Raw genomic sequence first — 27,285 nt, forward strand, 5'->3', positions numbered from 1 at the left:
TGCACAATTTGAGTGAAATGCTGAGCTATTTTGATGGAAACATCCACTACCAATGTACTATGTGTGTGTGCTTCACTGCATGGCTGAGGAATGTTGGCATCAAGTATGCAGTCCTGACAGACAGCTGCACTGCAGTGGCGTTTTTAACATGCCACACCAGGACCCAAGTGTGCTGGAGGCTCAAAGAAAATCACAAACTGTGTCTGAAGATGATACGAAGGAAAAATTGCGCAAGCTTGATTCCATGTACAGTGACAGGTGAGACAAAGAGCGGAGGAACATATCAGTTTCAATTTGGCTGAAGAAGTTCGGGGTGGAGAAAATATCTAAAAGTTAATATATCATTTTTTTTCCTCCCCGTCAATTTGAAAATGTGTTTTCTCCCCCAGAATTAGAATTAGACTTAGTTTTGATGAGCAAAATCAGCTAAAAATAGCAGTTGCTAATTTACCCCACACAGCAAATGTGTTCATCTGTGTATTTCCTCTTTCATTTGAGGCTTGTTAAGTGTCTGTTGTGAGAGACTAAGTTACTTTGATTAAATTGTATTTTCTTACAGCACAAGTTCAGTGAACACAAGGTACAGGCAGGGCCACATAACACTTTATTTTCTACTTGACCTGGTAATTGTGTTTGTTATATTATTTACAAATCAGATGAATGTCAGACTGACTGACATGTGTGATGTGCACTGATTTTGGAAATATGAGTCATGGGATATTGTCTCAAGAAATGTAACATTCTATTATGGTTTAAGGAGTAAAAGACAATCACATTTATACTGTCTCTCTATATGCTTTCTCCCATTTTTTTGTGGATTTTTTTCCTCTAAGGATACAGAGGGTGTCACTTGCTATACAGATGGTAAAGCCCTTCCAGAAAATGTATTATTATAAATAAAATTGACTTGGTTTGATATACATCCGAATTGCAGTATGAATCAAATTGGCATCCAAGTATCTTGTTACATTCAAACTGTAAGAAAAAACATTCCTCGCTCAAGTAGAAGTTCAATCTGTCTAAGAACTGAAGAATAGATCTTTTTAAGGAATACACTGAGGAAATGTTATTTTATGAGTTGTTTTTGTCCCTCACATAACTAAAGCTACCCCTCAAGTCTGAGGACTCCTGCCCCGAATTAAACCAATGGCTCACATTCATTCAATGTGAAGCGACTCTTCATTGGAACCTGTGACAGGTTCACTTCCCCGCAATCTGCCTCTTTGTTTACCCGCACATGTTCAGTAACCTATCGTTTCTGTTCCGCATAACCCCCATCCCATAACCACAGTATTCATTACGCATAGGTGTATCCCGATCGCCTAGTTAGTGCTGTTTATTTTGTTCATGTTCATTCAGCCCCGCCCTGCAGACGCGCTGATACCACGCAGTTGCGTAATTTGACAAGCCAGCGCAAAACAGGGAGAATGGAGATTTGACAGCCGCCGCCGCCGCCGCGTCGCTTTTCCCGTGCAGATTGTTTTGTTTCGAAACAAAAACAAAACAAAACAACAACATAAAAGAAGAAAACATATGCTTAATTTATGCCTTAAAGATCTCGGATAGTTAGACAGTACATCTGCCTCTATATGGCCGCTGCTGTGAGGAATAACGTCTGGGTTGCTCCGGGGCAGCAGGACGCGCAGTTTCTCCACAAAACCACCGCGCCACTGACAGCGGACGGTCTGAGAGGTGGAGATCATGGACAAGTGCTGTGTAACACGAGGGATGCCGTCCCGGGAACTTCATGCTTTCATGAGTACAATGTGGTAGGGAGGAGTGCTTTTTTTTATACCTCTTTTTACATCGGCACCACGGTGTTTACGGATGCGCGGTGGCGTGAAATACTGTGCGTTTTCATTCACGGAGGTGTAGCGTAAGATTGAGATAGAGGCCCGTTTGCTTGTGGTATAACATGTACAGCAGCTATGCTGACAAAAACCCGTGCGCCTTTGGATGAGTGTGTTGATGCTGACAGTCAGTGAACAGGCAGCAGGGGCAGGGCTGGGATGTGAAACGTTGCACCCGCTCCTGAAACTTGTGAGGAGGAGATGCACATAGCGCAGCAGAGCAACTGGATATTCTAATTTCAGCCATGTATTTCATAAACGGCTCAGGCTGGTGCGTCTTTGCTGTGTGTGTGTGTGTGTATTTGATGTGGCCTTGTGTACACACACACACACACACACAGGCCCCAAATGTGTCCACGTTCACGCTCGCACATGCTGTCATTTTGAACAGGACACGACTCCAAACAATCTACAATCTGTTTTATTTTTAAAGTAAAATAAATAAAGAGTGAAGAACAGGTCCAGTGAGGTTTTTCACAAAGAGGCTCTTTCAAGAATCAATGTGAGCCTTTACATGCTATATTATATATATACTATATTTCTACATTACACCCAGTGCTCTGAACCAAAAACTCCATAGAATGTTATTGTATAATCTGATTATGTGACTACAATCACAATACTCCACATGTCTTAATCTGATTGTTGCTTATTCTGAATATGGCCTTAGATAATTCTGTTCTGTTCACATGACCCTGTTTTTAATCCACAAACACATCATTTCATTTACTTCTGTTTTTCAGGGTAAGTCAGAGATGGACAGCTACCTGTCTCCACAGCCACAGGAAGTTGTAAATTCCAAAATGTCGTGCAGGGATGGCGCTCTGATGCCAGAACCACCTTTCCCCGAGGACTTTGCCTCACCCTACAGTGTCAACATGAGCCTGCTCCTTCCTGACATCACATACCTGCACCCTGGTCTCTGCAGGACTATGAGACAGATCAAATCAGAGCCGTCACACTCCCTGATGCACCCCACCTGTCAGAGCAACGGGGCGCCACCGACACTCCCAGGTGTTCTGGGCACAGTCGACACAGCGAGCAGTCATTTTTTCATCAAACAGGAAGTGCCTGACTTCCAGGATGTTCCCCTGTTTCAGCTGCTGAACTCTGATTTGGAGCAGCTCGTTCATGGATCGCAGCTGAACTCCCTCAACATGGCACCGCTAAGTCTTCCAAATGGGAACGTCCATGTAAACCCAGTGCAGAATCCTACCAAGCCTGCAGGCAGTCCTCAGAGTCAATGTTTTCAATTCAATCAACACTTAGGCCATCAGCAGAGACCGACCTATCTGCCACCTTCTCCTCCAAACTCTGAGCCCCCGAGTCCAGACAGGAGGAAGGGGCTCCTTCACAATCTGTCCCCACCTCCCTCCTATGAAGCCAGTATTGCCTCTAAATTAACTTTCCACACCCATAATCCCATTGATCCAGGGCAGACTTCCAGTGCCGCTCCAATCCAAGGTGCAGACCAAAGCTCCTGTGCCAGAGTAATCCAAAGTCCATGTGTTGGACCGGTCCAGCGTTCAAGTCTGTCCTCAGTTCAGACGACAACAGGTGTTGGCCCGCTGTCCCCAGTGTTGGCCCAGTCGGCTCCAGCTAAGTACAACAGAAGGAATAATCCTGATCTGGAGAGACGGCGGATTCACCACTGTGATGTTGCAGGTGAGACTTATGATCATTTGCAGCTCTTAAAGATCCAGAGTGTAAGAATTAGTGACATCTAATGGTGAGGTTGCAGATTGCAAATATTTAAGGATTCCACTGCTTTTCCTTCCATTTCCCAAGAGCTTTAGGGAAGTACGTTGACCTTTGCACACTTGAGGGGATTTTTGACTTGCATAATTCGCCTCCACCTCCAAAAACAAAACATAGATGATAATAAAGCAAGGCTCTTGCATAGAATAATATGAAAAGGGCTTATTCTGAAGCTACAGAAAACCAAATGCTTTTTATTTTAAAGCGATTAAATACTTGTACAAATATGCCAATGATTATTATATTCAAATTCTGCTAGTTAAACCACCTAAATGATTACACACTTGACCTTTAAACTTTCACAACATACAGTACTCTGTGTATACAGTAGATATTTTGAATATAAAAGGACTGAACAAGCTCTTTCTTTTTGTAGGATGCAAGAAAGTTTACACCAAGTCTTCTCATTTGAAAGCCCACCTACGGACCCACACAGGTACAAATATTTTGGAGTTGCATTCTTATTTTGGGGTGAAAGTGATGAGTGTTGCTGGGCAGAAAAATGCACTTGGCATGCAGCTGCATTCTGTCTACTGACAGACCTGGCCCACATCTCACTGCTGTCAAATCACATAAACCCTGCAGCTCTCATAAAGGGGGACAGGGAGAACGACGGGACACGCTGTGATTAATGGCCCCCAGCTGAGGCCTCGTATCAGTGTTTTCATCTCAACAAAACTCTATTTATGAGTCGTTTGAGACGTGAAGAAATTGTTTTAAATGGTGTTATTTATTAAGGAATATGTGTGAAGATATTTGCTGACTGATTTCTTTTTCGTCTTTCTGTGCTGAAGGAGAGAAGCCGTACCAGTGCTCGTGGGAGGGATGTGAGTGGCGCTTTGCTCGCTCTGATGAGCTGACTCGCCATATGAGGAAACACACAGGGGCAAAGCCCTTCCAGTGCGGAGTGTGTAGCCGCTGTTTCTCCCGCTCTGACCACCTGGCCCTGCACATGAAAAGACACCAGCGCTAGAGAAATCCTCAAAGAACTCTCATTTCCATACCAGCAAAAAGCTGATAAATCGTAAAAAAAAAAAAAACCTGTGGATGATTCCACTTCTAAGCAGTGCTGGCCCACAACTAATTGTTTATTTCATTGTAAAAAGACTCAATATTACTGTTGCCTTATTTTATTTCCATGTGTGTATCCCAGTACTTTGGGGATATTTAATAAGTTAGTCAAAAACTAATAATAATAATAACAATAATATATAATCTGTTACTCTCATAAGACTTTGTTTTACTGCCAACACTTTTTCAGGAAATATAAAATCATGATTTTCAAGCGTTTCAGTGTACAGATTATATTGACAACATGTTATATGGGCATTTAATGAATGAATAGCAAACTGCCATGTAATGTAAGTGCTAAGAGAGATCAGTTAATGAAGTGGGAGGTCAAAGGATGTGTTGTTTAGTCCAGAGGCTTAACATGATTGACAGAATTCAACAAGCAGTGGATTATTCGCCCACTAATAGACGTGAGTTTGTGGTTTATTTGGTCATCTTGAGACAGGTTAGTTTTCCCTCACTGATGCTGTGTTGTTGCAATAGTGATCATGTTAATGTATCAGTTCGACGTGGATCTCATCAATGCCCTCGTAATATTGGGATGTTTACTGGTGAGTGCGGTCCTTCCAGCATAATCACTGCCATAATATAGTTGTTCACCCCAAACAAAACTAGGTCAAGATAAAAGTTGATTTATCTGAAGTGAAAGAGGTTTTTCACACGTTCATTCTGTACTTACAACCCAACACACACGAGGACACTGTTTTTCAGCAGAGACGAATGTTTTTTCACGACCAGAGAAATAGTTAGCGATATGTCATTTTACATTCAACTGTATGTGACACATTGCTCAGACATAGTTTACAACAGATTTGAGTATGTGACATTTAAGCAGTGAGTCGGAGTTATTTATTTCTCAGCCTGGACGTTGCCATTCAGATGCTTTGTTCTGGTCGTAACAGGATTACTACATCGAATCACTGACGGTTTGTCGTCCTTGAAGTGGTTTCAAACTGGTTTCTTTGAGTGTTAAGATGTTTTTTTTTTAGACCTTGACTGAGCACCTGCCAGTCTGAACATATGTGAAAGCTTTTGGTTTCTTTGACTCTGATCAGTGAATTCAAACACCTTTGAAAGTGCCTTTAACTGATTTTTTTTTTTCTCCTATTTTTGGAAGAATGAAAAACAAATGATGCTCTATGTTGGCTTTCCCTTTTTATTTCCACAACACATCAATTTCTATTTATGACCAAATTAATGTATAATTAACCAAATTGATTTTGGAAGTTTCTATAATTTGTTAAGATGTATATTTCGTGTCTGATCATCGAGGATACAATCCATTGGTTGTTGTATAGCTGTTTTTTATTATTATTATTTTTTAACGAAGCCTAAGAAGGATCGATTTATAAAATATTCTCACAGTCTATGCTGTCAAAACTCTCTCCAGCCAAGGTATAGCAGCTCAGAGGAGTATGAGCCAGTGAAATATTGCAATACTTCTTCTTCTATATATATACACACACACACATATTTTGACACATGTAAAGTTTTACAATACTTTACTTCAAAACATGCTTAAAAAAAGCTGTAACCTAAATTGGTACACTGCTATGAAGCCATGTGACTCTCATGATGCAAATAAAGGTTTTGCGTTGAAAATTAAATGTGTGAAACACTTTTAATGTCTGACATTTCATATGTTTTAGGAAGTTTGTTTTTTTCACTCCATCATTCTTGTGTGAATCTAGTCAAAACAGACAAAAACAAACAAGGAGCATCAAGCCTTTTATTTTATACTTTTTATTTTGTTGACCACAAATGAACAGTATTTTATGATGTTCATCTTTATACAGGTGGTGAGGTTTTGTAATGTATGCTCTTAAAAGAATGGATAAAAGAACACATTATAATTACGGCCTTTGATTTTGAATCCAGCTTAGTTTCGTTTGGGTATTTTTTTTTTATTCTATTGTCAAAGACAATACAATTTATAATAATTATTTATTTGAGCCGTACACAGAGGGACTTTTTCATTCAATATAAATATAATAATATAACAATATATAAAAGAATGATGTTTTCTTATCAATATGAGAGAAAGGAAAAAAAAGGAATTTATTGTTGTTTCTGGATCAGCCACACATGATTTTTGTTTTGCTTCTGCAGGAATGCTGTTGTACTCACAACAGTGCAAGCAATTTGAATGCGATCAAAACAGGATCACCTCTTTGTGTATTTTTTTTTTTATTTTTTTTATTACTTTTAAGTGTCTTGGAGATGAGTCACGGCAGAGGTGCTGACAAAAGCCACAGAAAATGTCTGAGCTTGTCCTGAGTGCTGAGGGAGTTCCCCGTGTGGATAGTTACTCCATCACCCTCATTTGCTTTACTGTACTTTACTTGTACAGTGTAGCTTACACAACAGTGTGAGTAATAAATCACCCATGTGATATACTGCACACCAAAATGCTTAGCCGAGTGGGAATTGAAGCCTTGTTATTGTAATCATTGGAATCCGTTTACTGGCAGACAGAACCCATTCATCCAGATCCATTCATAATAGAGCACCGTGCAGGATGTACGGGGCGTTTTCTTTTAAGTGCAACCTGTTCACGGGAACTCTTTTTCACTACATGCAATGTAGCGTAACATTAAAAAATAACCACAAACGGGACAGAGTTGTTGCACATGTATGTTTTTTTTTAAATAGACTGTTTTTAAATATCGAGAATTGAGTTATCGTTGTGCCAAATCTTTTCCCCTTCCCGTAGTGATCGGATTTACTCTGCTGTGCTGTATATCAGCTATCGTTCAAAATGGCTTCCCTGATACCAAGATTAGGTTTGTGAATGCCAGTGAACATGACTACACGACTCAGATGTCCAAGTGACATCAAAACCACATACCAACACCCCACTCAGTCATAGAGAGCAACTTGTTCCACACCAGCGTACATACAAAATGCAACTTTATTAACCTTCATGCCTCCATTCATATTAATATACATGTATATGTTTGAACTTATTTTTAATTTCACAGCTCCATCCATATGAAAAATACAGAGAAAAAGGCAAAAACACTGACTGGATACTTAAACAACTCTTACAGAAAAGAAAAGCATAACGGAAAAAAAAGAAGAAGAAAAAAAAAGGACAACCTGTTCTTGAAGTTTTGAAAAATATCAGGAGTAAAAATTTCTTTTACAGTTGTGGAATTCCATGAGCAAGATCTCCCTTTTGAAGCGATGCTGAGCAATATCACAATTCTTTTAAACAGTAAGAATGAAAAAAAAGTTCTGAATATATATATACACTACACTCACTTTACATAAATACAGGAACAACGATTACTGTACGTAATATCCGCAAACTTGAAACATAGGCATTGGCTTCACTACTTAAAATTTTTTAAAACCAGGAAATCAAAAGCAGATGTTACACAGAAAGTAAAAATAGATATTGAACTGATAGAAAGTGTAAGATCATTATTCATAAACAAAGGCATCACTCTACAGCTGGAATCGCAGCCACAGGATTTTGTCCTGCGAGTACGATCCCTCATTATCTTTTAATGGAATCGCTCTGTTGAATGAATGTGCTGAAGCTGAAACATCAAGAGGCCTTTGTCACTCAGTTTCGTTCCCGTAGAGGAAAGGACTTATTGCAAGCAAAGTGATAATGCGAGCTATAAACAGCCTGTGAATGTGTTATGGGAGGATGCTGCATTTGACACAACGGTGTAAGGCTCAGTGCGAAAAGAGAGTTAAACGTTAGAGGTCCGACTTGCATAACGTTGTCTGTGCTTCCTCTCTCCAGAATTCGGGATTTCTCCCTTGAAATGTATTAATTTGAGCACACATAATAGAAATCGAAACCCTGCACAGAGCAGTCGTTTGTGATATGAGGCACTATTCTTTATTATTGCATAACTTTGACCCTGGTTACCGTTACAAAATTATGCTTTAAAATGAGGAAAGAGAGGCTGAAGGGAAATACAATTCACCCTGTCCTGTGGAGACACTGACTTCAAGTCTAATCGAATTTGTTTAAAAACGGGTGTATTAAGGCATGCAACGTCATATACTGTTTAGTAGAGTACATGTGTTGTTGATATGTGCTTGATCAATAAAGATTTTTTTGTCAAAGGTATGGCAAAATAAGAACACAGGGAATCGAGTACCTTAATACGGTCAATGTATATAAATAATTTGTTGATTATAGCAAACACTGATTCAGCCTTGGGAATAAAATTATTTGATCATGAACTTTGTAACCGCAAAACAAGACAAAAAAAAAAAGTTATATAACACCACATATGATCATTTACATGATGAATTCCATTAGCCCCATTTCACTGTATACCAAATTAGATAAATTACAGTCTCTGGAAAAAAGACTTTACATGTATAAATGTATATCCTGCATCTACTAATCAAAAGCCCTATTTTTCCAATGTATATACAGGATGTAGAACTTTGTAATCAATAATTTTCCGTCTTCACTATCACATATATTACAACATTTCAAAAGATCCTTTTTACAGAAGAAAAAGAGTTATATGCAATGATGAAGTGCCCCTCAGTCATCAACAGATCTCATACATTATATGGATGATATATATATATATAATATGACGATGATTACTTTGTTTATAAATCGACATCTGAAATAAAATCATTTGAAAATCATACGAAACAAACAAGGTGCTGATATGCTTTTTCTTTTTCTTTTTTTGCCAAAATGTTAATACAACTGGGCATAATGACGCTGTGCACAAACAATATGCATAAATAATGACAAGATACACTTTCATTCTCCATTACATCACGGGGGAGTCACATACATTGGGTGAATGTGTGGAAATGACCTCCTGGATTTGGCTACTTTACTGAAGTACAGGACGTCCAATGCATGTGTGTATTTGTGTGTAATGTGTGTATACTTGTATTTGTTACCTGTTTAGGACCTTCCCTGGCATAAACACTGACCTTGTTAGGACCACGGTGACCAAAGACTGGTCCTAACGAAGCAGAGCCTCGTAAGTTTAGGGCTAAGATATTAATTGTGGTTAAGTTAAGTTAAGGTTAGGGATGGGCATTAACATTTTGTTTAGGCTGTCCAAACGAATGGAAGTCAATGCAGTGTCCTAAGAAGAATTGCTGTGCAAACCTGTGTGTGTGTGTGTGACGTGTTATGTAAGTGCACGGTTTTCAAGGTGCAATATCAGAAAAGTTACCACTTCCTTTTACTGGCTTCGGTCCAATAAATACATTTAGCAGCACTATGAAATAATATGAGCTGGCTTGATATCTCAAGTTTATGTCTGCGGCTCTTCCTCAGCGTAACAACATTGGAAACACCTGCACAAATGTCTCCTATTATGAGCATTAAAACAATAAAAATTAGGCTACCTGATAAGGGTTAAGTGACGTTCTCCGTGGTTATATTTGCCAGTAACTGCATTAAAAGTGAAGCCCTACTGCACATGCATCATATGGTATATGTGTGTAAATGTGTACGTGTAATATTTGTGTGTGTAGGTGAATGCATGTGTGATTTTCTTTTTTTTTTCTTTCAGCATTTTACAACAACCCCAGCCAAATCGCAGGCAAATAAGATAATAACATATGAGGTGATAACTCTTCAAGTTTGTTTGAGACAAACAAAACATAATAAGAGGAAATAAAGGAACTCATTAACTAAGACACGTAAGATTAGAGTCTTGTGCTGGAGCTACAAACCAATCGGTAACACGAGGGTGTCATGATACAGAACGAGGGGCTGACCCAACCAGAGACTTCTCCTTGGATACTGACATTAGCAAACAGATCGAATAGGAGGTTGACACTCCGTCCTATCGCTTTGTTCAGAATGTATTGCTCTTCTGTATTGTACATCAGGTACCACGCGATCTGTGTAACACTGTAGCTGGTGTCAAAGTCAGCTTATGGTCAAGTGCTGCTGTGCAAAACCACCAACACAAATTCCCTTCACTGTGGAGCCCAGTCGAGAAAACCAGAGCTAAATATTAAAAACAGAAGGAAAGCGTGAGACTGTAAGGTGCCTCTATTATGTGTCTCTTCACATACTGGAAAATCTCCTCTGATTGTTTCAAAGTGAACTGTACATGAGGGGTTGTATTTTTCAGACATAAGCAGTCATCAGCAAGAGTTAATCAAAAAACATCAATGTTGTGATACTGAAATCCTTTAAGATTGCACTTTACTGATTGCTAATCACAGCACAAAATCAACCAAAAGACTTTAAGAGGCTCAATGTAAAGAATAGCACTGGTGTTATCTGGGTAATCTGACCCTGTAAATCAGAAATGATGTGGGGTTTTCTTTTTTGCTGGTGGGATGAAATGCAATGTCATTTTTCCACTGACTGGAATAAAGCAATGAGTTTCAGAAACAGTGGAGGTGCTGATGAGGTTGATCCGGAGAGGTGGTGTTTTTTTATGGTTTGCTGGCAATGGGAACACTGAAAGTCCAGAGTTTGTAGCTTTTATTTCGGGACGCCTCTGATAGAACAGCAGACTCCAGCTGGCAAATCATCCGTGATTAAATGGCGCCCTCTGCTGGTCATGAATTAGACTTGGAGGGAGGCTTGACAAAATACTGCCTGTAACTCCAAATGAAGCCCACATCCTTTGCTGTAATCCAGTCCAGGCCTAACAGTTCTGCTCACACAGTAAGTCCATTCCATTCAATAGGGGTCTTTCACATTATGAATGCTGAGAAAAGCAGCAATATGGATAATATTGAAAAGAAAAAATGGCAAAAAGAAAAAAAAGAGGAAACAGTTGCGATTGCATTTTTATACCTTTTTTTTTTTGTCCAAATGAAGAGTGCGAGTTCATTTTAAAAATCAAAATGAAACATTTGTGAACAGTACTGTAAAAGACAGTTCCCTATTATATTCCAATGACAATAAAAGATCCTGCCGTCTATTCCTTCCAACCCAGAGAGGATCCAGAAGTGACCCTGTTTTGCGCTCCACAAGCTCTGTGCTCCTCCATGTCTCCTCTCCTTCAGACAGATAAGAGTATGTGTGTCTGTGTGTGTGCGTGTGTGTGTGTGCGTGTGTGTGCGTTTGAGTGTGAGTGTGTGCATCCAGGCCAGCTGAAAAACATTCACAGGGAGATCCCGCTCCCCTGGCTGCTATTGTGGTATGTGCGTGCCTGTATGCGTGTGTGTGTGCCCCCACTGATCTCTGCCATCATCTCTGCCTCCTGCCTCCTTCTCTTTGTCGCTCTCCGTCTGTTTCACACCAGCATATGTCTCCGTCGGTGCAGAGCCAAGTGGTCAGATCTGGAGAAGCTGCGGTCACAGTCTGCGCACTTGAAAGGCTTGACCCCCGTGTGTTTTCTGTAATGCCTCGTCAGCTCGTCAGAGCGGGCAAACTTCCACGTGCAGCCGTCCCAAGTGCATTTGTATGGCTTTTCCCCTGAAGTGGCAGAGAGAGGAGGAAACTGAGAACGTGCATTCTATAGCTTGCAGATCACATCAACTCTAAGTGCTATAAAATGAGCGTCATTTATCTCTTTAACTCTCTAAAATATATGTGCAGTATGAATAGCACTTACGCACCAGTCTCTTTACATTGTGCTCCCTTACTTGCCTTGAAACTTATGGTCCCTACTTTCTGCTTTAACTTGCTACATCACATATTTTAGATTGTTAGTAGTCTGTCTTCATTAACTGGAACACAGCCTCAAATGCATGATTAAAGTATCATGCATTAAATGCATTACGCATGTTATATAGCATATGTATATATATGTATATAGATATATATATCTATATACATATATATGTATATAGATATGTATATATATGTATATATAGATGCATTATGGGCATGAAGGATCAAGGAGCTTCATCTGTCATTCAAAATGTAAAGAACATGAGGAACAACATATGGTACCCCGGTCTCAGTCTACAAACCTCCAAGTAAAAATAATATAATAAAAATAAGTAAAACGGCAATCTAAAAACCAAAAATAAGGGCACAACACAAGAGCCTTTCTGAATGCAGTTTGCATGTTCTCCCCATGTGGAGGATAAGAACCAACAATTCAATCAATAACAGCAACATTATAAAAACAATTGATTCCAATAGTGAAGGGTATTATCTTCTTACCACTGAGCAGATACTGATTTATAATTGTTGCCGATAGTTTGTTTGTGTTTGACTTGGAACAGAAAACAGACAAACTGATGTTGTTGTTCCATAATCATCCACTTTAATGGTTTTCTCATGAATATACATATATTTAGATCTTTCTTTTATTTTGTGCATGTGTGAATTCAAAGCTGGCTGCCATTGAATGACTGGTGTTTGCATTCCAATCAAGAAACATGTAAATGATGTCACAACACACGTATCATTACTGACCTGTATGCGTCCTTCTGTGTGCTTTTAAATGGGAGCTTTTGGTGTACACCTTATTGCAGCCCTCAAAGTCACATCTGTGGATTCTTCTCTTTTTGGAATCTGGTGACTCTGACCTCCGGGGGCGCCGTATACTGTCAATACTGAACGGGGACATGGAACTGCAACGGGAGAATAAGAGTCAGTGTTAGCACAGAATTATTCAATTGTGAAATGCTGGAACAGTCACACAAATGAATCTACTCAAAACACTCATACTAATTAGTGCAAATTTAAAGAATATTTGATATTTGATATATATATGCACACAGCTGCAAGCAAATTAGAATGTGATGGAATAAAAAAAACACCATATAACTGTTTCTGAATTTCTGACATTTGGTGTAAGGTTTTATTTTTCCTTTTCACATTATTTGAGTAAATTATAGATTAATCACACACTAGTAACACAGCAATACAGCAGAGATAAATGCCACGTATCATGGCAAAACCCTGGCTTTGCCAGCAGGTGGCAGTGCAACACTAACATAGCATGACTCTTAGTCGATGAGGTAAAGAGGCTGATATATTCATTTTGCTCCCAGACTTTCATCAATCACAGGTGGATACTGTCTACTTCACAGTGTTTTGCACAGTGCAGTTAATGACTCCTGAGCTACTTCTGCCATCAGTAAACTATGGCACAACATTTCCTTTCCAATAGCTAATCCATATTACATTTGTCATGGTAGCAAAGTTGTCCCTTTAGGATGCATGTTATTGTTTGTGTGTGTTTTTAATAGTAGTATAATCATCCATGGTAAATTAAAATGAACGTCTGTGAATATTCAAGTGCGCTCGCATGCACACAAACAAATACAGGAAGGAGCAAAGAGAAGCTAGGGAGGTGGTAAACAGTCTCACCAGTGACTGTGGACCATGAAACAGCACCTTTCACACAGTAATAAACACATGACTGCTACACACACACACACACACACACACACACACACACACACAAGAAGGCAAGAAAGATGTGCATTGGGGACAGAAAACAGGATCATCTGTGTTTTTAAGTGGGGAGGAGTAATATCTGTGGGATAGGGTTAACGGGGTTCACTCAACCGAGGACGGGCACAAATGCTTTTCTTTCAGGTCTCAGAGTCTCTGTTGTGGAATTTAAGAAAAAAAAAAAGGTTAGAGGGTGACGGGAGAAAATGAGAAGGAGTAGAGGAACAGCTTCACATTCAGTTATGGGGGATCTGAAAGAGGAGCAGGGACTGTCAGGGAGGCCCTCCAGTGTCTGTCTCCATCGCACAGAGGCCACTTCCTGTCTTTACCCAGACTTAGATATATGTGTGTGGTGCAAACGGGGCACAAACATACACACAGGCTACACAAATACACAGAATTACAGCGGGCAAAAAACACACAGGTCACCTGCTGCTCTTGGCTTATTGCCAATCTGAAGTTGTACAGGAAATGAGCACACGGGTCAGACATGAAATGAACTCTGACTCCCCTCTCACTGCTCTCGCTCTACTGCGTTTGTCCAAGTTCAGAAAATCGAACACAGTACCGTGACGACAAAACTGAACGTTAAGACAAAGAGCTGCATTCATAAAGCACACAGAGGACCATCCAGGTATTGTGAGCGCGTGTGTGTGTGTGCGCGTGCGCGTTCATGCGTGTGTGTGAAGAGGAGAGGCAGGATTTACAGAGGAAGCACTCAGCAGAGCTCAGCCGCTGAACAGATGATGAGGCGGATGTTTAGATTTCGATCATCACTTCATCTGACTCCATGATTATGAAATGCAGCACAGTGATTCAGGATGCTCCGACTACAGCGGCTTCTGTTAAACTGAGAATCAACGACAACTTATCTCATATAAGTGTATTTAATGCTACAGATTATTCACCACAGCCTGGCGACAGATTTCTGGTTTAGCTTTATTTAATTAAATGTAGTGATCTCTTTCCTTCTTCGTCGCTTGGTTTTTGAAAATAAGGTGCCATAACACGCGACACAGTGAGAATGCCTAGAAAAAAAACACCTGACCACCCATGTTTTACACTGATGCAAAACATGCAGAAACAAAGTGTGCAAGTGTCGTCGTCCCCGACAGGATTTGTATCCCCGCTGCAGGAGCGTGAGGCAGAGGCAGGGTTCCGTTACTACCTGCAAAGTAACCTGGCGCTTAATATTCTGTTTAAATCGATAATAATGATTCCTTGCAATGTCAGACTTTTGAGAATATCTTTGTAACTGATTCCCAACCTAAAATAAAACTCAATAACAGTATCTCTGTACATCCCGAAGCCTCAGCCCTCTTCGCTCGCTTTACTTGTGTAGCTCTCCAGGTAATTCAGGAGAATGTTGCGCATATTTCGTGGGAACAAGTTAGTATTTTGTTTTCCCCATGTCATGTCTGGGGCTCCGTATTTATCGATAGTTTTAGCTTCAATAAAGTGAGAATATAGTTTTCCATCATGTAAGCTGAATATCTTTGGGCTTTTGATTGTTGGTTGGACAACGTTTGACATGTGAAGACATTACTTTGCCATTTTTCAACATTTACCGACATAATGAAGCTAATAAATGATTTATCAACGACTTGATAGAACTGACTGTGCGTGGCCATAAAGTCCAACAGTGTTTCACTACTGCATCAACTAAACATGATTGATTTTGAAGAAGGATTTTCATTGCTTCTCCGTGGGTTGGGAACATTTCACCACCACTGGTCTTTTTCTGCTAAGCTCCTGAAAAATGTTACAAGCAGTGTATGAAGCTATTTATATCAGCAGGTTCACTGCATGAGCAACCACACAGTAAAACCTTACTACGACTGGCTTTGTTCGATTGGAACCAGCGATTAAAGCGATTCCAAACTACTTTAAATACTGTAAATGTACAAATGTCACTGTTGAAACACTGTCCAATGATTTCACACAATCATGATTAGGCCTATAGAGCTCCTACGACTCCCTGTATTTTCCAGTATAGTGGCGTTTATGTCTCGCTTCACCTGGCGACATTCCCGCAATGCACACGGGAAAAGATTTGTTTTATATGTCAAGACAGGCGGAGGCAACAGCAACATTTCTCAGCTGCAAACAGGATGGAGTCGGACTGAAAACTGAAAATTTCACAGGTGAAATCTGGCTCTCAAAAAACAACGTGTCGTTCAGCAGTTTGATGGGATTAACACACCCCTGCCACCTCCCGCCTCTGCGCTGCTGGTGTATACACATGAACACACCCTCCGGCAGGTCTGATAGTTTTGCTTGACAGAGCGTAGTTACATTGTTTCTGCTCACAAACACTAAACAGAGGCAGAATAACACATGCACTGTTTCTTTAAAGGACCAGGTAGCGTGGCAATACAACAGTCAGAAGAAAACAATTAAAACATGTTTTTTGATCATGTAAACAATATATCTAACAACACGTCTCTGATTATATGTATTGTGGCTGTTGTGGGAGCATCAAGTTTGTTGTGTTTTCTCATGTGAGCCCAGAGAAACATTAAGAACTACCTTAAACCATGTGTCAGCGCAGTAACCTCGTTTCTACATCGCTGTGCCACTGTGTCCTGTTGTGCCTCACAGAGCAGCAGAGAGAAATACGAAGTACAGCTGAGAACAATATCAAATAGTACTGACCTCTGTTTAGTTCCTTTGTTTCTGCAAAGAGACTGAGTGTGTCACCTGTAACAGGGGTTTCCCACAATGAAAACAGGGTGCACATTTTCCAAACCTCTCAAAGGAAACAGGGTCACCCCAACAGTTTCGACTCAGCACCACTTGGACATGGCTCTTCCACAGAGATAAAGTAATAGTGGAATTATGAGGAAAACAGGAAAGGGGATGTGTGTGAATGTGTGTGTGTGTGTGTCCACTGGAAGACAGCCCACTGGGCATTCCTGTACCTGTCAAGGGATACTACCACTCACCGCCTCACCCCTCTCCCTTCATTCCACCTGCTATGCCTCGTTGCACCAGTCCTTGGGGACCAGCCAGACTTCAACAGAGATGACCCTTCCAACAACAAGCCATATGCCTAACCACAACCACAACCAGTTACTGCCTTAACTTAAACCCAAGTCCTAAAACCAAGTCTTAACCCTCATGCAGCCCTTTAACGTTGTCCTCAAATGGTCAAAAATGTCCTCGCAAAGACAGGTGTGAATCCAAATTTGTCGTCACAGCCTAATACAAACATGTACACACACACCCACTATATGGTATACACGCGTATAAAATATATCCACACACTGATATACAGTGCATATGCATATATGCACACACACACTCACTCACACACACCTATCTCTCTGTGGCAGTCTCTCTTTCGCTTATGCTCTCCCACAATAGCCCATCCACCGGTCCCCAGGGAAACGCATGAATATGGAGGAGGCTGTCCAAGAAGCACATGACACTCTGTGTGTGTGTGTGTGTGTGTGTGTGTCTCTCTCTCCTTTCACTCATTTATTTATATGTGGATACCTGGATTGGAGGCTGCATTCGCTCCTATCCTCCGCCCTTTCACTTCTCCTTCCTGATGCTCTCGGCGTGACTGCTTGTGTAAATATGAAGACTAAATTACATAGAGCACTTGCTTCTACACTCCAAGTGTCCACGTTCCGAAAGAAAGGAAAAGAAATACAGCAACACAATGGAGTGACATGCTTCAGGAAAGTGCTGTCGGCGTCTCTTTGCGGCGCACATGTCCTTAGAGCGCATGTGTCGCGTCGGTACAGAGCGCACATTCTCCCGTCATGTAACTCAAGCAGGCTGCAGACTTCTTTGTTTTTCACAGACAAACATGCAAGTGTGTGTTCCTGTTGACAAAGGCTGACCTCCTTCTGAAACCAGCTGTTCTGTCCATTGTGCACAAACACGTGCATGTGTTCAGGACAAAAACAGAGGGTTTTTCCTTGCAGCCATGATCACACACTTTTTCACACGCACGGTCGCAAACGCAGGAGCACAGTTTCCAAACCGCACAGTCTGCACTTTGCACACAGAGGAGCGAGTGTGTGGGCAGGCCCTGGCAGGGCACTGCTAAGCCTGGCTGGTGATTTATCTCCATAGTGAAAGCTTGGGCACTGAAAGGTTGGGTCCTGCCAACCTCTGTTCTCCTCTGACCACCCGGTACCCACATGTGGCACTCAGGGGTACGCCTGTCCCTTTCAATAACCTGCACTGAAACCTGAGTCCTCCACCGAGTGTCTCTCACTCTGTGTGTTTTTTGCAAAACAGGCCACTTCTGCTTTTTTCCACTGAACAAGCACAGGCACAACACCAGTTTCTTACTGTAATGTGTTGCACGGTGCCACCACAACAACTCATTTAGTTTCATTACTGTAGATGTTCAGTGCACAGACAAGGAATGCAAAATGTCCAACACACACAAACCACCAAAACACAGGCAGTCGGGGTTGGCCTACTGTCAGCCTTCATCATTAGCAGGATTCTCACAGAGTCCTGGAATATTTTCCTCACAGTTAGTCTAAATAAAAAGCCCATGGGTATTAACTTGAGTCTGGCCAGGCTACTGGTTATGACTGCTCTGGGTTTATGGGTGGCAGGGGAAGAGGGCACGGCCGAGCCAAATGCTTCTCTGCCTCTGATTTCCTGCTTTCTGATCAGGATACCACGGGCTGTCATTCACTGCAGAGGGAAGTCTTTTCATTCAACACAGATGGACAGGCACTGCAGGAGCTGTGATGTCTGTAGGCCGAACATGGCATAAAGTATGTCTGAGCCATATGCAGTCATATAACTGCACACCCACACAGATACATTCAGAGCAGCTAGAAAATCGCGCAGAAATTCCTAACACTAGACCTTACGCGCTCTCATTCAGGGTGTCAGGGAAAACATTTTTAAAACTCATCGGTCTGAGCTATACAATTTATTTCTTCAATTTTCTTTAAATCTAATTTTATTTTGCATGAACGTGATCATGAATTCATATGTTTGCGCTGTACTGTATGTCAGCCTTGTGATCTGGCAACACGACCATGTTTGGTTTCAGAAATGATGCGAAAGATAAATGATAGACTAATAGGTGGATGAGTATGTTAAGCTGATTGCACTGTGACATATTTATACTTCTTTTATGCTTTTTTTTAAAAAGATGACTGATATGCCACTCTTTAGAAGTTTAATGATAACAAATAATACACAACGTTGTTTTACTTCAATAAAAACCTCTCCAATCTGCATGTATGTCTGCAATGAAGTGAATTTACAACGTTCAAATCAGAGTAATGTATAATGAAATATTAAATACATGGAACAGGTAAAAATTATTTTTTAAATTAACTTTTGGATGAAAAAAGTTTTTGTGACTTAGTTATATATAAAATAACACTTGGCTGATTCATTAAATAATAACCGCCTAAGGTAATAAATAAGAATAAACTATGGCTATTTTTTTATATTTGCATGATGAGAAAGTGCAAAGAACAGTAAGGCAATTAGTTTAATAAGTACTTTTTGATAGTGAAGGACTTTTTTTAAAAAAAAGAAAAGCAGTTAGACCAGCTACTTTACCAGTCGATCAAACTCAAACTCCCCTTGCACCAAATATAACAGCTGCCAACAGTGAAGAGTGTCAGGATCAAAGCCATACTTCCCACATACTCTACAGTGACAGGACGGAACAGATACAACAACTTGACACGGAGATGTGGGAATTCTTTTTTTGTTTTTTGTTTTAGCTTTTAGGGTCAGTAGAGGAAAAAAGTCAGGAGTGACAATTTCTCACACACGTGTACAGATACTCACTCTTGTACAGCGCGGGCTATAGACAGCGCAGTGGAGCCGGTCTCATTAACACTGTCCAAGGTCACGTTTGGCAGGTCGTCGTCATCACTGTCACTTTTGATCTGCCTTGGCGACAGGCCATTGGGGTCTGTGTGTGCTGCGAGGAAGGGACACAGACACAGGAGTCAGACACATGACACTGGAGCCGGCCTTGGAAACTTGTAAGGCATATCACAATGAGTGTGCAGTAAAGTGTGTCAACTTGTCTTTAGAACATACACTGTCACTTTTTGTGTTTATGATATGCAGTTGCATACCGTTATATGGACAGGACATGCACACACACACACACACACATATGGAATCTCACACACACACCCACAGAAATGCATTCTTTATCAGCATCTAACTATAGAGATAAGGAGCTGGGTGAAGCATTGTTTGGGCGTCTCCTTTTTCTTTTTTGTGCATGTGTGTGTGTGTCTGTGTGTGTGTGTGTGTGTGTGTGTGCGCTCCTACTGAATATGTGCAAGTTAAAAGTAGCAGTAGCTGTAGAGGACTCACACTCTCTGTTCTCCTAAATGAGCAACAGACACAGAACCGTATTCATGATAATAACAAACCTTTACATAAAAGGCCTGGCGAGAACACAGAAGTCGGACTTTATTTGTTGTTCTATTCTTTTTACAGCAAAACCTGATAATTACCAAGCGAACTTTGCTGAACGTTCGACCCTAGCCTGTATATGAGAAATGCCTTATGTGTTGAAAAGTGAAGCCCAGAAAGTTGAAGAGAACTAGCAGTTAGTCAAAAAGAACTGAAGATTTTTTTTTTTTTTAATCAGTAACACCTTTTCCTGAGGTGCTAATGGTCTCAAATGCTAGTTTCATGTCTTCTTCAGTCGAACACGATGTCAATAGAAAATAGTCCATAAAGTGTGGCACATATGAGTGGACACCAGTGTGATTGACAGCTAGCATCGTCCAATACGTGCCTGTTTGCCTGTCTGTGAACTTCCAGCTTCAAAAACCTGAGGCTTCACATTAGGAGTTTGTTTTGCAAACAGAAGACGACATCCAATGCATTCAACATGGCCAGCATGCCATTAATTCCTGACCCTCTGAGCCAATGAGCACAGGAGTCTCTGTCTCTTGCTCTCCATCTCAGAGTTGCATCTATTCCAAAAGTCGGGACAGCTCATTAGATATAAAGCCAGAGCCTGCAGTCATCCTATCCACTCTGTCCCCAATGGCACAGACTGCATACATCCTCAAAAACTTGAAGAGATGAAGGTCAAGAAAGAAAAAAAAACGACTTAAGAAATGCAATCTAATCTCTACTATGAAAGCATAATATTGTTTAATATTGAAAGTTAAACCATCACGAATGCTGAACATATTCAGGCATACTGAGTTTTGTCCACTGTAATCCTGGTGCTTTTATAAGCTATCAGGACTTCACCTCTTATCCCCTCTCGGCTGAGACTGTGACCATAATGGTACATAATAGAGGTCTACAGTTAGCAGCAGACATGGTGTTATTACTTGGGGGGCACATAGAAAATGCAGTGTCTCAGTTGGAGCTTTTGCCTTTAAAGATTTCTACATGTTGTTGCAGACGACGATATGCAAAGTGGTCACCAGCTCGCCTGCCCTACGGAAAACCTGTAATTAGTTAGAAATGCATTGTGTGTTGGAAAAGGGGTATTTTGAGCGAGGGACACAAAGGAGGAGTGCTGGAGAGGTGGGCAGAGCACTGGATTTCTTTCTTTCTCTCCTGTTGTCTCCAGTCAAGCCCTGTTTCCATGGCAACCTCCCGCCGGAGACAGGGAAACAGCAGTGAAAAGAAGCATACCCACCCTCTGTAAGAGAGGATGGCCAACCTGTGCGTGTGTGTGTGTGTATGAGTGTGTGCATGTCCTTGTTCTTATAAGAGCTCTGATAATCAGGTTGAACTTGACATGGACAGAGCAGGCTATGGTCGGTGACTTCGCTGATGTCAACAACTTATTTGTTCAGCCATCAACCAATGGTGACATCTGACAGGCAAAACTCCACAGGAAGCAGAACCTGGGCTGAGTGCAATATGACAGTATTTACCATGATGTGACAAAAGAAAAACATCTATCACTTCACACCGCACTCTTTTATTCATGTGTATAGTTACGTTTGAGCAGGATCTGGCAAGGAGAACTGGCTCATACTTAAGAGCTGTTCTTTTTTACTATTGTGCCAAATTACACTGTCGGGCTGAACGCCTTCAACCTCAGACTTGTGTGGTGGGACTGGCCATCTCTGAGGGGTGACATTTGGTCATGAAAAGGGACAGATATTTGTGTTAATGGGGCCGGCCTCAATGTTTTAATGTAAAATAATCTTCCTTTAGAAAACAGATGAACAGGGTCATACGATCCAAGAACCATCAGTCCAATCATTATTGTTGATTTTGTTGTGCCAAAGATTATCATTTAGTTTAAGGGCAGAATAAGTTCAGTAAAATATCTTATAGTGTCTTCTTTTTGTTACATGTATTGTGACTGCGATTTGAGTCAAAAATTCACTATGGTGTGTATATATATATATAGATATATATGTAAAACAAATAAGTCCTATAATATAATGCAAGAATGATTCAAAATAGTTATAGAAAGCCATATCTATTAGCCATATTTATTATATTATGTTAGATGTGGATCTAACATAATATCTATTATTCCCAAATCTAAAAAAACCAAACATGTTGTTTTGTCAGGAGAAGCAAAAAAAAAACAAAAAAGAAACACATTTGAGAACATCAAATCACAAAAAAACACACACTTAATTAATCAATTATGAAATGATAAGATGCAAAAATCGCAGCCTCTGTAGTTTGTTTTTTGTGTTGTTTAAAATGACTATTAAGTTTCTGCAGTACGATAACTGCAACAACAATAACAACCCTTATTTGACGAATCAATCGATCAATCGAAATGTGACTGAGTGTTTTGTCCCCGTTCCTCTCTGTGACAGTAGAGTGAATATCTGATTTGTAGACAAAACAAGAGAATCATCTAACATTGTACCACACCAAGTAATCACCAAAATAATTGAGTGAATAATCCATAAGGAAAATAATATTTTTCTACCTCATATTTAAAACAAGCCTTTTGTTGCATGGACATTGTTTTGGTACAAAAAAGTCAGTCATGCACCAGGAAAGCACAGATTTGCAAATTATGTCACAGATGGTTGGCCACAACAGACCACAATGCCTGAGGACGAGAGTCACAAGATTACAGATGAACGCTCAAACCAATTTTTTTTTTTTTTGACTGCATCATATAGTGGAAAAAAAAAAAATGGAAGGTGGAAAGGAGGTAACAGCTGCCAATAAAACATAGCCACAATGTTACAGGGCTGAGAAAATGTAAGAGTGTGGAGTGAAAACCTGTATTGTTTAGATGACATGACCTCTAACTATTTCATGTGATTGCTCCAAAGCGTTCCATGAAGTTACAGTAACAGTAAGTGATAGTTCAAGTGGGTGCAAACACAACAACAACAATAACAACAACTCTCTACGCTTTTTCAGCCCATGTTATTTTTGTTTGGTGCCTTCACAGCTCAGTACATTGTATGCTAGACTGTGGATGTGTGCATGCATGTGTTTGTGTAAGTGCCATCCATCTTCAATATCCATCCACACCCTCTTATGCAAGTCTTGTTTTTCCTGTTCTAACTTCTTTCCTCTCCTCTCCACGGGAGCAGACATCCAGCACTTAAAACGCCCATCTCCCAGGACCACCCCACCCTGCCAGCCAAGTGTCTGTCTGAGCACTAATTACACATCCCTGTGTGTTTGCTCGCTTGTATGTACAGCACATGCACACGGGTGTGACTTGTAGTCTATGTGCGTCTGTCCATCCTGCAGGAAGTGACAAAAAGCAAACTCTTTCATAAGCAACAGTTGCCCTGTGTGCCACTCAGAGAAAACACCTACTCTACTGTATGCCCGCTCAGAGCGGTTGGCAGTAAAACCACACCCAGAGAGAAAACCAATAACACTGTCGAGGTTGGGCCAGAGAGGTCTAAACTCTAGCTGCCCAAGATGTTTGCCTCTCTATAAAGGAAAAAGCAAAAAAAAAAACAAAACTGCTGAGGCCCCAGAGGCTGTTTACAACATTTCTTTCAGTGAAAGATGAGAGGACCTTCAAACCTGTAAACCTCATCTTCGCTCTAAGTGGGGGACATTATTACCTGACAGGCTGCCTCTAAAAGCATTTACAAACACAATAAGCCTTTGCCAGTCTCTGGGATAACTCATATCACACAGGTACAAAATCCTAAAGCCAGCCTTGACTGACCTGTCTGTATCATCCCTTGTTTCTGTGATGGACTTATTTTCATGTCTGAAAAAGGTTGATTGATTAAAAAAAAAAAAAGATACAGTATCAATATTATATATATATATAATATCTGCATTTTTATACACCATCGATACACATTTTGTGAACTTCATTTAAAAAAAGAAATGATCTTACTCATTACGATTGAGATTCAGTTTTTTTCGCTGGCCCGATCGTCTTCTTCTACGAAGCAACGTTCCGCTCTCATATTTATTTCGCGCACGCTCGAGTGTTTCGTTTGCTTTGTCGTGTCGCTTTAGCTCTCCGCGGCGTTGGTTCATTCATTAAACAAGCACCAGCCTCTCAAATTACAGTGCAAACGCACACGTGTCAAGCCTCACCTCCCTGTTCTTCTTTGGGAATGAGCTTCATCTCACCTCAAGACAGCCAATCAAACAGCATGCTCATATTGCCTCACCGACACTAAAGAGATTAACCCCATAGGTATCAAAATTAAATTTTGAATGACATCACGAAGGCATTGAAATTCAATAGCCAGCCTGACGTTCGAGCCATGCCACAGAAGTATTAAAATTCTACACCCAGTCCGAATTAAAGTCTAAATTAAAGCTGAAGGCTAAAGTCTCTTAAAGCTGCGTTCAAACATGCATTTAAATCCTGATATTATGTGAGAAGGCAAAAGGCACAAAGATATTTTCACAGAGGATAAAGGTCAAGATAATTCCAAGCAGTGAGGGACAAGTGTTCTGCGGATGTTCTCCCATCACCTCCGGCATGGATGTTCCGTACATTCTCTTGCTATTGTGAGAGTGTCTGACCCTGATAACATGCTGCCGCATTCATTTACTGTGAATGTGAACTCTGCAAAATGTCTGGAGTTCATATCTGCAAACACATCATACAGCTTAAGTAGCAATGTAAAACTAATGAGGCATGGGCTTAAAGTCATTCAGATCAAACTAAACTTAAATAATGGGTAACATATGAATGCTTAACTAAAAGGCCACAAAGCACAGCAATTCAAGAGAAACCAAAAAGGAATAGGCAAAGGAAAGAGATGAAGAAGGCAGTAATGCAACATTACACATGCCGTCTGCAGTGAAACATGAACAACGGCCTTATCGGCTGCAGGAATATCAAGTACAATTAGAAAAACATGGTCTCACCTTTGCCCTGGCTCTTGAACTCATCCAGCAGAGGTAGCACGATGGCATTGTTGAGGCTTGAGGGTGATCGAACCGCAGTGGTGTACATGAGGGGCAGCGACTGTACCACGACCGGAATGCGGTGAACATGGCTGCCCAGCTTCCCGGCTCCCTGCAGGCTCAGAGGGCTGGATGGAGGCGGCGGCACAGAGTGCAGGATGTGCAAATATGGCTGACCTCTCACCCCGGCGCCAGGGGCAACAAGAGGGCCTGGTGTGAGCACCGATGAGGCTGAGGTGATAACTGATGGAGAGGAGGAAGAGGAGGAGGACGATGACGACGATAAAGACGACGGGGAGAAGGCGGATCTGAGAGGGGATGACGATAAGTTTGTAGTGGTGGGGGTGGTGGATGAGGAGGTGGGCCGGGATTTGTTGATTGACAGGTCAACAGGCTCGGTCTGCGTGTGGAAGTGCAGGTTGTGAGCGAGCAGGTCTTCTGGAGTTTCCTGTTTAACTCTGCTGAGGAAGAAAGGGACGCCGTCCATCGCAGAATAAGGGCGCACTTTTGGTGACTGTGGGAGGTGAGAGAAACAGTGAGGTTAGATGTCGTCACTTCATTGTCTTGAATCAGGTCTGCACTAGATGTATGATGTCTGTGTCGCTGATCTGCTGCGATCTGCTGGGCACCTGCTCTCATGTTACTGCTATGTTTACATAGACCTTGCCTTTCAAATTAAATAAAAAATAAAAAATAAACTTTGACAAAGAATCTCTTCACTGTGAAACCAGACATCTGTCCGTCCTGCAAATATTTTACGATCAAATGTTTTTTGGGGGAGAAAAAAGGATTCAAGGAACTGAAAGGCTAGAGTGCTTTTACTTTGAAAATGGTCAAATGAAGCTGTGGTGAAAGTTCACTTGCACTCTCTATTTTGCTGTGAGACAAGCGCAGCTCAGGGGAAAAAAAATAGACTCCTATTTCCAAAAAGAGCAGCGTGAGACACATCTGAGATGTGCGGTTCACGTGGGCACCTAAATGACGAGCAGGATGACATACAACATACAAACCAACATACAAACCTTTACTTGCATACATACAGGGAAACTTTCAAAGTGATTGTTTTCACTAATGTCTTGTGTTAATTGGCACTCTCACATGTACTGATATACTGATTGACGATTGTCTTTTAAAAACAACAACAGAACTGCACGATGTGGAAGAAAAGTTTACAAAATGCTGTGAAAGGAGAAGTAAATTTCCTCTTGCTCACAACTCCTCCCATGAAGTCCTCTTAGTTAGCATGATGTCATACACAGATGAAATACAGGAGTAAAGATAGTGTCTCTCACATACGCCTCCCTTCACCCCCTCTCTCTTTCTTTTCCTTGGCGTGGGTTGTTTTCTCTCTCTCTCTCTCTCTCTTCCTCCTGTTTTCCATCACTCCCACAGAAACGCAGCTCTCTTGGCTCCCCTCGTATCTCTCCTAAATCTCCTTTGTGACGCTGGAAAAACATCATATGGGCTCAATTTCCTGACCGTCTCTCTCTCTGTCTCTCAGCGATGAGCCTCTTAAGGCCAACGCTGGTGGCTCAGTGTATCCCTCAACATATCTTTCACTTAACGCCAAGCAGACTGCAACGCAACTGCTCCATCTGTCTGCGCAAGTTTCAGGAACCGGTTTACTTGGAAAAAGATGATGAGGAACATAGAAAAGCAAGAAAAACAACACTCACGCTGCTACTATTTGTTTACGGTCTTGAAAAGCGTTTGTTATAACCATGGTACGTGAAATGAAGTGGATCTAAACTCACTATATTCAGTGTGGGATGGGTGTTAAGAGTGAGTGTTTATTCTCCCAGTGTTTTGTTCTTTCAGTGACTCAAGGAAACACTCATAAAGAATAACTAAAGAAAAAACTTGACAATGAAAAATGTTGTGCACTGTGGATTTTCATCTTCACTTTTGTTTTTCTGACTTACATTTTTTTCCCCTTATGTAATATTGGCTGAGAAGGGATCT

General features: G+C 41.0%; 2 protein-coding genes across 5 annotated transcripts in view; one reads left to right on the forward strand and one right to left on the reverse strand.

Annotated features, from left to right (window-relative positions):
- Nucleotides 1-1,384: 1,384 nt before the first annotated feature.
- On the forward strand, nt 1,385-6,281 carry klf5b (Kruppel-like factor 5b). Its single transcript, XM_044049727.1, has 4 exons — nt 1,385-1,769; nt 2,594-3,515; nt 3,985-4,044; nt 4,403-6,281. Exons 1-4 carry the CDS (start codon nt 1,590-1,592, stop codon nt 4,579-4,581), a joined length of 1,341 nt encoding a protein of 446 aa, XP_043905662.1. The 5' UTR covers nt 1,385-1,589; the 3' UTR covers nt 4,582-6,281.
- A 5,174-nt stretch (nt 6,282-11,455) lies between these two features.
- Nucleotides 11,456-27,285, reverse strand: part of klf12b (Kruppel-like factor 12b) — a 39,287-nt gene continuing 23,457 nt past the window's right edge. For all 4 annotated transcript variants that reach the window (XM_044018597.1, XM_044018596.1, XM_044018599.1 and 1 more), the window contains exons 3-6: nt 25,285-25,837; nt 19,795-19,930; nt 13,021-13,178; nt 11,456-12,069 (exon numbers count right to left, since the gene is read on the reverse strand). In XM_044018597.1, the coding sequence (XP_043874532.1) occupies nt 11,888-12,069; nt 13,021-13,178; nt 19,795-19,930; nt 25,285-25,837 (1,029 nt within the window). In that variant the 3' untranslated portion in view covers nt 11,456-11,887. The remainder of the gene's footprint in view (nt 12,070-13,020; nt 13,179-19,794; nt 19,931-25,284; nt 25,838-27,285) is intronic.

This window comes from Solea senegalensis, linkage group LG2 (assembly GCF_019176455.1).
Source record: "Solea senegalensis isolate Sse05_10M linkage group LG2, IFAPA_SoseM_1, whole genome shotgun sequence".
NCBI classification, from domain to species: Eukaryota; Metazoa; Chordata; class Actinopteri; order Pleuronectiformes; family Soleidae; genus Solea; species Solea senegalensis.

Coding starts and splice junctions, on each gene's coding strand:
- klf5b (XM_044049727.1), top strand. CDS start 1,590: ATGGCCGCTGCTGTGAGGAATAACGTCTGGGTTGCTCCGGGGCAGCAG. Junction 1,770..2,593: donor GCTTTCATGAGTACAATGTG/GTAGGGAGGAGT, acceptor TCTGTTTTTCAG/GGTAAGTCAGAGATGGACAG. Junction 4,045..4,402: donor CCACCTACGGACCCACACAG/GTACAAATATTT, acceptor TCTGTGCTGAAG/GAGAGAAGCCGTACCAGTGC.